Source organism: Topomyia yanbarensis, chromosome 3, assembly GCF_030247195.1.
Source record: "Topomyia yanbarensis strain Yona2022 chromosome 3, ASM3024719v1, whole genome shotgun sequence".
Classification (NCBI taxonomy): Eukaryota; Metazoa; Arthropoda; class Insecta; order Diptera; family Culicidae; genus Topomyia; species Topomyia yanbarensis.
The window spans coordinates 198,445,487-198,457,807 of NC_080672.1; the positions used below are offsets into that span (position 1 = coordinate 198,445,487).

Consider the following 12,321-nt stretch of genomic DNA (forward strand, 5'->3'; position numbering starts at 1 on the left):
TGATAGGTGAAGTAGACTACACTTTAGGCTGTTAATACGAATGCTACAATTTTGACTACCTTCTGATAGGTTGTATTTAAACTAGTTATTTCGTTATTTCTAGTGGAAATATCAAAATATCGATACACGTACATCGAAACCTAAAATATTCGAACATATGTATCCGCATATGGTCAAGGCTTCTGTCTGTCACGTTACATTTTTACGCATATTTCATTAAATAAGTCAGCAAAAACGATAAAACCAGATTCTATCCCAACTGCACATTATTAAGGTCACTGAACCGCACAATTTTTCTACAGAAAGTTATTTTCTATCTTTAGCGGCTTTCGTGTTATTGTCATTTTAATACGTCTGTCACGTTACGCAATTTTCACAGTGAGCTTGGAGGTTGCCCGACTAAATTGAAAAAGTCTGTTCCGTTGGCCCCCAAATTCGCATGAACACAGTTTTAAGTTGAAGCTTGGAAAACAAGGAAGAGTTTGAAATATAGTTTTCCTGAAGAAAAACTTTGATTTCGATTTTATGGAGTATTCTCAATGATCTGTCACGTTACAACCAGAATCTGTCACGTTACAGTTCTATATTTTTATTGAAGCAAGCATATCGAGACAGTCGGGCACAAATCATCCTTGGTCTGGGAACGGAGTATTAACGAGAAATTTCATGTTTATTTTGAAAAACATATTGGTTTTGATGAACAAACGGGAATAACTTCTGAAAGGGTCGTAATTTAACGAAGTAATATATTATGTCGAAAAAATCTAAAATAACTTAAAAACATCTGCATTTTGAAGCACAATTTTTCATGAGAATTCTGAATTAAAAAACCATTTTGAAATACATTTTATAACTAAATTATTTAAAGTAAAAAAAATATATTAAAATATAAAAATTAAAATTTAAAAATTAAAGGAATTTTTGAAATATGTTAAAACTTTTTATTGTTATTTTCTCCACAATGCAATCATGTTTTAAACATTTTTTATTTGCAATTAAATTTTAAACGTGTTTAAATGTTTTTGCGTTTGGTATCTGTGAGTTATTTATTAAAAGGGCGTATTTTCACTACTAGATATTTTTGTTGAAGAAAAAAATCAAAATATTTCGGAAAATTTTTCTTGAGAGCATTTTGCTTCGAAGTTAAATTTAGTATTAGTATTCTATGAGAAAATTATAACTGGCACATACTAATGACTGGCAAATACTAAGAAATTTAGAAGTATACTTGAAGTTAAAAATGCTTCCTTACTAATAACTTCTTAATAATGTAATTACAGTTTCTTCAATTTTTAGGTTTTCGTTAACAAAAAAAATCATTGTTTTTTTGTAATTGTATTTAATAACATTTTTTTGTTTTCTTATTGAAAAATTTCACCAAAAAATATTCACACAGAAGAATTGATTCCCTAGAACTTGCTATCATTTATTTATCCATATTCATCTCAATTTTTCAAGCAATATCATCAAATTTAAATTAGACTGCGATGGAAAAATGTGATTCAAGGCAAAAAGTTGAAAATATGGATTTTGTGTACATTTTTATCTCCTTACGGTCATTTAGTCATTTTCAGGTCATGCAAGTAGCATCAACTAACTTTTATAAATGACAGACATGGAATTTTTTTCTGGGCTCACCATTCATATTTTTACATTTCTTATAAAAGAAATGTATAGAATTCGCTCAAACTTTCAACACTGATAATATAAATTCGTAAATATAATGAAATCGATCATGCAATGCACGAATTCATTCGTTGTTTTCTGCAACGAGGTATTTTCGTGCATTGTAAATAGTGGGTTTCGTTCATTTCATGAACAAGAATGCCTGCTTGGTGAATGAAAGCTTTCGTAAATTTTACACATTTAATGTACACTGCACGAATATTATCGTTGATAAAGACATTATTTTTCGTGAATGAAACGAAATGTTTTGTTTATTTTAATAAGCGTTTGTGTATATTACGTTGGCGGCACGAATTCATTTCGTTTATTTTAGAAAGGCTTTCGTATATATTAGCCTCTTATTGTTTTCAGTCGATCATTTGACAATATCGATTTTTTTTTAATTTGACAATATCGATTTTTTTTAATTTAAAAAAATCGATTTGGCCAAATCGATTTTATTGTGGTACGAAGAAATGGCCGCTTGATGAACGAAAGTTTTCGTAAATTTTACTTATTTAGTTTACATTGCACGAATGTAATCGTTGATAACAACATTATTTTTCGTGAATGAAACGAAAAGTTTCGTTTATTTTAATAAACGTGTATGTATATTACGAACGATTTTGTTGATCGCACCAATTCATTTCGTTCATCTTAGAAAAGTTTTCGTATTTATTAACATACTATTTTTTCAATCGATCTTTTAGGATCGATGTTTGGCAACAACGAGTTTTTTAAACAAAAGGATCGATCTGGTAAAATCGATTTTGCTCACCTCTATAGAGGACTAGAAAGATTGTGGTGTGAAGAAAAGGACGCTTGATGAACAAAAGTTTTCGTAAATTTTACTTATTTAGTGTACATGGCACGAATGTTATCGTTGATAACGACATTATTTTTGGTGAATGAAACAAAATGATTCGTTTATTTCAATAAATGTTTGTGTATATTACGAACGACTTCGTTGGTCGTACGAATGCATTTCGTTCATGTTAGAAAAGCTTTCGTATTTAATAGCATGTTGTTTTGACTTTGCTCCGGCAGAGAAAAATTCAAACTTCTTCATTCAAAACCAACGAGCAGTTCGCGATGGCTCAACTGAATCCGTACTGCTGCGGATTCTGGATCAAGCGAAGGAGGTTCAGGAAATCTTCCTGAAACCGGTGGACACGGATATGGCTACTAAATATTCAGACCGAGACCGTCGTGATGATCAACAATCATCTGACGTATAGCAACAATGACTCCATATTGAAGCTCTTTTGACGTTGACGGTTTGACGAATTGTGCTCGTAAATATTAGAAAGATATTCGTATATAGCAGCGAACAATTCGTTTGCCGAATGAAGCTGTTTCGTAATAAGCCAACGAAAGTCGTTTCGTGGTTTTCACGAAAAACTCGTAATAAAAAATTAAAGTTTTTTCTTTAGAACTACGAACGATTGATTATACAGTTAACTCTCTTTATGTCGATATTGAAGGGACCATCGACATAGGGAGAGATCGACATATAGAACACAATGATTTTCTTTGAAACAACTTTTCATTCAGGACATCATAATGCATGCCGGGAAGTAAAGATAGATGCTCGTATTGGGGGAAGTAGGATAGTAGACGACGAGGTAAAGGGCACTCGCACTGCAAAACATCAAGTTTGCTGTTTGAGAAGGAATCCCTTATTTGCAGTTTTTCATTCTGCCCCACATGTAGAGGAACATGGGGAGACTTGACCAGGTTTACAGCTAAATTTGCATAAATCTCTAAAAAAGTTTTCAATCCTTCCAAAGTCATTGAGATATAATGTAAAAGATATTATTCGTGTTCAAATTTTTTGCGGAATTTTTACTTTACTTTTTCAAAAATTATAAAAGTTTGTCTGAGATCGTTTTTTTTTGGAAGTCTCCCTACTGCGGGGAGACGACCAAGGCCTGGGGAGACGACCAAGAGAATTTTGAAAAATCAGAACAACAAATAATGATATAAATAATACTGTAATCCTTTTTTCCATATTGTCGAGGTCATTAGGTAGCAGTAAAAAATATAAAAGGGTCGAATTTCATAAATTTCGACTGTATTTAATGTATTTCCTTTTAAGGATTAACTGTACTGCTTACATTGCATATTAACACGTCACGAAATCAGCCATATTACTACTAACTTTGTTTACTAGTACAAAAATATATAGACTGATGTTTGATGTGGGATTTTTTGGTACGACAGCATAGTAAATATCAGAAAAATTTTATCTTTCTTCGGCTTATTGCCACTTGGTCATGTCTCCCCATAAAATCTTGGTCAAGTCTCCCCAACATTAGTTATTGCGTTCAATACCGTGCAAATTTTAGTAATAACTATTTCAATGTTCCGATTTATGTAAAATCATTTCACTAGTTCATAAAGTATAAAATAATGTATGAGTACTTTAGAGTAGATATGTCCATACAATGTTTGATACAAAATTACGACATTTAACGCAAATTTATTGAATACGGAATCTTTTCTACAAGGAAAGCATTTTTCATTCAAAACTTTTAAAATTACCTTGACGTACCGAAACTAGTACAAAAATATTTTTGAAAATTTTTTAAGGCCGTAATAGAACACGTCATAGCCAATAATAGAATTCTGCGCTTGGTCAAGTCTCTCCATGTTCCCCTAATTGAAATTGTTTTGACCACGAAAGAATGATTTCCGTGCTACAGATGGCTGCATTTTAAATATTTTTATAGCACGTTTATAGTTAAAATTTTGAACCTAAAAATGCATAATTTCTAGACAACCTCAATATATGCAGATTAAGATGAAAGTCTCGTAGGAAAACATGTTGAATATCTCCTTTACTTCAAATCATGTCTTTACTGCCCCTACATGGAGAATAGGACTTAGCGCCCTGATCGCCAATTTTTATTTCATTATGTATATGCTTTGTGATGTCCCGAGAGAAAAAAACACATCGACATAGAGAGAATAATGCAGGCAAATATAAAGCTAGGTACATCGAGATAGGGAGATATCGAGATAGAGAAAATATCGACATAGAGGAGTTTTTATACATGCGATCTGAAGGGACTTACGAAATAATCGAGATAGAGAAAAATATCGACGTAGAGAATATCGACATAGAGAGAGTTAATTGTATGCCCGCTTTCCCCCACCAACTGCTCTCGTCAAGCAACCCAATACGAATAATCATAGGAACAAACATGTAGGGGACCTATCTAGTCTAGTCTAGTCTACACATACACAGCCAATACATGTAGGGATCCTGGAAAATTGCGGACGTTCGTCCACAATTTTTCTTGACATTATTAATGTTTGTGGCACATATTGAATATGACACAAGCATTAAAGCGGCCAGGCCAACTGTGCAGTGTACAAAATAAAGATGATTCAAGATTATACGGCAATCAAATTATTCGTTCAATGAATAATTTAATCAACGTATTATTTTGAACCTTGAATAAGGAAGAAACGTGGACAACCGTACACAACCGTTTCAATTTGATGGGGGTTTGATAAATCGTTGGAAGTGACTTTGCTAAGAGGGTTAATGTCACTCCTTTGGTCCTAGGCTCCTGGGATGGGACAGAAGTATTTAGCCCTGTCCTGGCTAATGAGCCAGGGTTATAGCGCCCTTACTCGCTCTCTGAAACATTAGAGAAAATTGGCGAATCTGGTTAATTAGTAGTAATATAAACAAAAACGCATAAAAATACAACCAACAGACAACTCACCTTCGACAAAAATCCATATAGGACTTCTACGCCCTAATAGGCAATACAGGATCATGAAAACAGAAACCTTCCGGAACGTTCCGGAACGCATTTCCTCCACATTTTGTGAAAAAAAAATTAAGAAAATTTTCGTAACGCCGGAATGTACTAAAAGTCGCATTCACACGTTTATAACACTCGTTCGCCAAAATTTAGAATTTATCGTTTGTTATCTCAGTTTGCAGAAAGCAAGTAGGAAACATAAAATACAGCTTATTTCAAAGGAGATGAAAATATCGACCAGTACCCACTACAAATAATACATAAGAAAAGGATTTAATTTTTGGTTATTGCGTTTTAGGGCCCCAGCGGCTGTTCGTTCAGTGGGCCATATGCGCGACTTCCGGAGGGTTAATAATTATCACAAAAAGTACCTGTAAATTACATTTAAGATGATTCTAAAATTACATTTAAGACATTCTAATGTAATTCAGATCATTGTGGAAGGGCACACAAGCACCCAATAATTCTAATCAACGGAAACCTTCTGCTGTAGACGCATTCAAAATTTTGCATCCTTTTCTCTGCCAGGTAAGAGTATGATGAATAATATAAAATAAAATTGTACTTCCTTTCGTATGGTCGCTTCCTGTAAATGCTTCCTCATTTTAAACTTCCAAATAACACCACTCGCGAATAATTTTCCTCCAAGCTTTTTCTCGCACTGGCTATCACTCGTATCGGATTCTGTGTTTCACCACCAGGCTTGCGGTCACCGAGAATACCTCGAAAAATTTCTGGGGATCTATACCCAAGTAACATTTTTAGTTTTATAGCACACTACAAGTGCATTCTAGGTTTTAAGAAGGACTCCAAGAGTACCATAAAACCTCAATTGTTACTAGGGTAGGAACAAACATGTAGGGGACTTTTCATTATTTTATTATTCGGCTCCTGCACCATATTGAAGGCTCTGTGCGGGATGGGCTGAAAATTTTCACTTTCATGAGTCGTTTTCGAAAGATTTTTCAAATCACTATTTTTCCGTTGATAATGAATGTCCTACATATTCCAAAATTTAATACAACATTGGTACAAATATTTTCGACAAAATGCCGAAGAAATTGATTAAATCCATTAACTACAACAAAAGATATAAGCGTTCAAAATCTTACATATTTTTTCTTTCGAAATTTTGAAAAGGGGCCCCTATATTGAAAGGTAAGTCGTTAGTCACGACAAAAGTTCACGAAACACTGGAAAATTACCATTCGTGAGGCAGATTTCTCAGACAGAGCCGTCAATAAGAGGCACCTTAGTGGCTCAATCAAACACGAAAGTTCATAAATAGAAGTGACACGTGTCTGTTTAAATCAGTTGTTGCTCTTATTCATTCGAGCAACATCGTCTCCGGGCGATGTAATAAGCGCTATCGTTTTTCGGCAACGTTAGCATTTGCACACACTCGCACGTAAGTGACTAAACCATATACGGTTAGTTTATAAATAGAGGTGACGTGTACACGTTTGAATCAGTTATTGTTCTTATGTCGAACGGGTAAGATCATGGCTGCAGCGTCTGGACACTACAATAAGCGGTAGACGCTATGCATTTTCGGCAGCCGTGGCCGTGTACGGATTGTTCGGGTACCAGCACGGTGTCACACACGTAAAAAAAGTAATTATTTTATTTATTAGATTTGATACATAAAATTTATTATATTGAAAAACATATACTTCATAAGGTTAGACATATTGTCCATAATCTGTTTGAATAAAACGCATTTAGTGTGCATATACAGTGTATTATATTTCTCATTCAAAAGTATAAGTTTTATCATATGGCGAAAATGTATTAGTTTTAACTAATACTTTTGATTATGTTTTGAATTGAAAAAATTGAAATTGAAAAAAAAATCAAAATGGCTTCTATATCATCCGTTGTGATTGAGAAGTTGCAGCTGCCCGAGGAAATATTGGAAATATTTTTGAGTAATTATGATTATATTATATTTAAATCCAGTCTAACCAAAGCTAATCTTGTGTTTACTTACAGAGAATGATATCGATTTGGCGAAATTGAGAATTACAAGTAAAGACGCTCTTGTTGAAGTTCTCGATCTGCAACAGTGGAGCATTGACGAAATATTCGCTCGTCTTACCCACTAGAGGCAGGAACAAGTAAGGTTATAAAAGCTAATGCAACAATGTATACTGATAACCACAATGCTCGTGTTTCAGGGTTTTCAGATGTTGGGTTTTGAGGAGGTGGAGCTGTGCAACAACAGTTCACCATCATCGCCGGTAGCCTCCCTGGAATCATCGATTATCGATGAATCGATCATTCAAGAAGATGTTTCCACAGAAAATTTATCACCATTTTGCACTCCAGAACCAGATGCGGAAATAAACAAAAACATTCCGAATGAGCTTGTGGGTCATCTTCCATTACGAGAAATTTGGACTGCTCCGGGACCATCAGGAACCCAAACTCGCTATTTTAGCCCGCAACAGCTAGACGAACTGCTGAACAAGACAATCACCGGCCAGGAAATAATCAAAAAGGGATCTCTTGGATCCGTCTCGACCGATAGTCAGCGTGAGCTGCTACAACTCATAATAGAGCATCATTGCAACACCGGACTACGCGGAAAAGAAGAAAATTTGTCCGAATACGCCCAATGCATCATAGCGCTATTCAAACACGAAAAAACTGCAAGTATCAACTAATTAGCTCTTGAATTGAGTGTATTTTTACAAATTTTGTTATTAATTAGCAATAATATTTTTCAGGAAACATACTTTATTCCACGTGCAGGCAGGAGAAAAAACCCAGGAGGTAAGCTGTATAATAAACTTGTCAACACAAGGCAAAAAATTGCTAAAAGGAAACAACGCGAAGAAGTTCATTTAGCCAGAAAGAAAACAACCCTGGCTCCAGAACAATCTGACGAGCTCGCTTTCAAACATTGAGTGGACAACTGCGTTGGATAAAAAGGAACAATCGTACTCGGCAGGAAAAGGCAGCTAGGAGACAAAACGTTCGTGGATGAATTGTATAACCGGTATGTGGTGTATCAGGATCCACATGGATATCAAGCGGTGAGTTGAGAATTTTTAAACCTATTTAGAGTGGAAATTCAGGACGAATTGGTACTTGCCAAGAACGCTCTCATTTGCACTTAGGACCATTTGACATGTTTGTCTAGAAGTATTTACGATAGTATTTACCAAATCATAGGTTAATGAGAATATCCTTTTCCAGATCGATATCGACTTCCGCTTGATGTATGGTAATGCTGATGGTGTGAAGAAATGGAATGAAGTATTTCCAAAACTAGTGCAATATCTGGACCGCCCATACAAAGATGATATTTCGAGAGGTATATTGGAATGTTTAAAATCCACATATACGGATATAAGTAGTAGCACGGACATTCAATTTATTCTGTCGACTTTTACCTATTATTTTTGTTTATGAATTTCAGATGCAAAACACTGTTCTATCCTATTGTTGCTCAACAAAGTTTTGAAACCAACGAAAGTAACCAGAAACTTCAAACCATCGGTACTGGTTGCTCAAGAGGAAGTGATTTTATTTGCAGCATCAGATGAGTCGGCTGCAAAGGTTTTGGAAAAGTTTACCGATGATTATAAAAAATACGGGTTCCAGCCAGTTCCAAAACTAGTATTTATCGGTAAAAACGTGAACTCTCTTGGCGGAGAATTCCAAGTACGTTTCAAAAATTGCACGTACCGGTTTGATTCCGCAATCAGAGCCGGGCACTACAAAAGTAAACAAAGGCGCCATCACTGTATTTCATTTTGACATTTGTTTTTTCGTTTTTGTTCCGTTTTGTTGGCAATGCAGAAGGAGTGAATGACTTACGGGAGTGAGTGACGATTTGCTCCCAGTATGCGTGTGAGTGATTGAGAAGTAAATTGGTATTGTTAGTTTCGTCGAAAATGTAATATTTTCGATTTGACGTTTTGTGTTTATGATAAACAGTTTTTCGGATTATTATTTCTGGAGGGTTTTTCATAGCGCAAGACGAATTTATTGTGGAAAATGAATGCAATCTGAGTTTTGGAGTATACTCTGGAGGGATTGCCATTCAGGATTCACAGGTTTATTATTATTGTGGAGAGTGAATGCGATCAGAATTTCGGGATTAATTCTGGAGTGATCGTTATTCAGGATTCGCAGGTTTATTTTTATCATTTATAATGTGGAAAACGTACATGATCATTAATTCGGAATTTATTCTGGAGTAGATCATGATTCTGGATCCACAAGTCGCGGTTTATTTTACAGATTATTGTTTTCAGTGGTTCGGCTAATTCATTGCTGAAGTGAAAACAATGTTCTAGTATTGTTATTTTCTGGAATTTTCATAAATTTCAGCAAAGTAATGCTTTTATAATTGTATGAATGTTTTTTTGCGTGGTGATGTTTGAATGAGTTGCTTGTCACATTTATTTTGGAATGTCATTTCAATAGCCAATTTGTTCAATTCAGTAAAGTTAAAACCTACGAAAATTTGATTGAATTTTGCAATTCAATCAAATTTTCGTACAATTAGTAGGGAATGATGTAGCATGTTCACCTTTTTCGTAATTTTTGTCATTATTCGTTCACTACGCTCACTATGCCAAAACGCATCACATCAAGAAATATTCAGACGCTTGTGTACAAATATTCCCTTGCATGCAATTTTAGCCTATTTCGGATGAACTTTCAAAAATATTCCGTCTCACCAAAACCCAAATGCGCATTAGAATGAAATGGATAGATACGAATGTGTTAAGAGGAAAGAGTATTCTTAAAATTCAAGCGAGAGAAATGGTTGTCGAAAGAGTAGTATTTGTAAAAATACGTACTTCCGACTACGAATACTCGAATCACTTGACGCCTATCTGAGGATCTACAGAACTGCAACTCGTCCATTTCGATCCTGATCGTGGAAGAGGTAGCAGTGTGAAGTTTCTTTTTTTAGTATCGCGGTGTGTTTTAAAAGGTTGTTGTTAAAAATGTGAGAAGTTTTTTAGGATTAAATTTATTTAAAAAAGTTCCTTTCCGATAGGCATAGCTAGTGCGGTCAGTGAATTGTGCGGTCAACAAATTTGAATTCGTTACATTTCGTGCGAACTTGTGTGTGAAAAGAAGGTAAGAACTAATAATTGAGTTGTTTGATAAAAAGCTTCAAAGCGTCGAATAGCCGATCGACGGCTTCTTTTCTTTTATTGCAAAAGTTTGGAGATTTTCCGCTATCCGCGTTCTAGCGACGCATACGCTCGGCACGCCGCCCGTCTCGTTTACCACCCTGCTGACCCCACGTTCCGGCTTCGAAAGTTCCCGACGCTTTTGGCAAAAGGTCGGAAAGAAGCTGCAAAATCATCAACGCGCTTCGTTAGAGCGACGGCCATCTTCATCGTCGGAAAGTTGGCCGAATTCAACACCTGGTAGGCAAAGGCCTAAATAGCGTCATCATTGCGACGCCATTGTAGACGCCGTTCGTCGCCATCGCTGAATAGGTTTGCGATAGGAAGTCGGTGCCGAAGCCGCAATACCAGTCGGCACCCAGCTGAGATGCAGCTCTACTAGATCGACGCTGTTCCTGAAATAACGCATGTAAGTTAAAAATAGATCATTGATCCGTGCACGTAGATCCATACACACACAACACTCAAACCTTCGAAAGCTTTCTTTGCCGCTCGAAAGCTAAAGCCGAGCGCGCATTTGTACTGCTCAGCGCAGCTTTATCCGCTAGCAGGAAATTTTGACCGCACACAGGTAGACAGGAAAGGGGAAAGCTAAAAAGGGAAGGAACACGAAAAATGTAAAGCTTAATGAATATATAAAACCTAGGTTAAGAATAAAATGCCGTATTTTAATCCGTCCAATAAAATGTTTTCCTGTTAGTTAGTGTTACCTGAAATGTTTGTATTTTTTATGTTGATTAGCTTTCCCATGTAGTGAATTTGGTTCGAGAAGATTTCTCACGTTTCGCGTCGTTTCCGTAGATTTGAATTTTCTTTGTGTTTGTTTTACTCCGATGGGCTATCGGGAATTAGTCCCCACTACTACTTACAAAGCGAGAGGGAAAGAGTGTTCGACTGAGTTCTGCCTGTGATGATAACTGATCGTTTTTTAGTGCATGAGCTTTCGAGTTGGTATAACGATCATTTCTCTTGCGTCTTTGCTAAACATAGTAGTGGCTCCATCTATACGCGAAACGGAGTGCATCTTTTCACATTTTGTGTTTACCTACCGTTCCTTTGCGCCATTTCGGGATCAATTTCTATAACCTGCCCTGAGGTTAGGTTTCATGCTGGGCAATTCTAACCTGACAAGTGGTCCTCTTCGGGGGTGGCGCTAAAGCTACTCGTTTAAAACGTCCTGAGGAGCGTTTTGGTAGACGGAAACCGTAAACGGCCATTTGGCCCGCTACAATGTTCTGATAAAATATTGCGCAGTCTTTGGATTAGAACATTCTCGCATCTCAAGGCTAGTTTGGATTTTTATTTTGACGTTCTTTTACAATATTCCTGTTAAGGAGCAATACGAGTGTATTAACAATTTGAAGGATTTTCTGTCGAGTTAAACATGTTTGTCTGTTTTGTTGAATATTGTGAAGGGGCCGTACACAAATGACGTAGCTTTTTTTTGCGATTTTTGACCCCTCCTTCCCCCTCGTAGCATTTAGTCACAAAATTCTAACCTCCTTCTCGTAAATAACGTAGCATTTACCTACCCCCTCCCCCTCGTCTTATACAAAGCGCCCGGGTGATGAAAACAAATTACATGTTTTTCAATTATTTTATATACATGTCCTTTCAAAATATTGGACGACTTTTATCAACATTTTCATTGTAACAGCAAATTGCGTGCAAAATAAGCCCATTTCATCACAAATATAGTTATGATAGTTTTGTTTTTA

At 35.9% G+C, this 12,321-nt stretch overlaps 2 protein-coding genes across 9 annotated transcripts in view; one reads left to right on the forward strand and one right to left on the reverse strand.

The window, feature by feature from the left end:
* The window catches only part of LOC131690892 (aryl hydrocarbon receptor), a 1,300,655-nt gene that overhangs the window by 153,937 nt on the left and 1,134,397 nt on the right, over positions 1–12,321 (reverse strand). The gene's annotated exons all lie outside the window — the stretch shown is intronic.
* LOC131690894 (uncharacterized) overlaps positions 8,396–12,321 on the forward strand; it is a 278,535-nt gene continuing 274,609 nt past the window's right edge. For 2 of the 4 annotated variants that reach the window (XM_058976970.1, XM_058976971.1), the window contains exons 1-2: positions 8,396–8,763; positions 8,869–9,113. In XM_058976970.1, coding sequence (XP_058832953.1) covers positions 8,667–8,763; positions 8,869–9,113 — 342 coding nt within the window. In that variant the 5' untranslated portion in view covers positions 8,396–8,666. Of the gene's footprint in view, positions 8,764–8,868; positions 9,114–10,100; positions 10,466–12,321 lie in introns of those variants that run through there. The other 2 variants (XR_009305648.1, XM_058976969.1) reach the window with 2 other exon arrangements.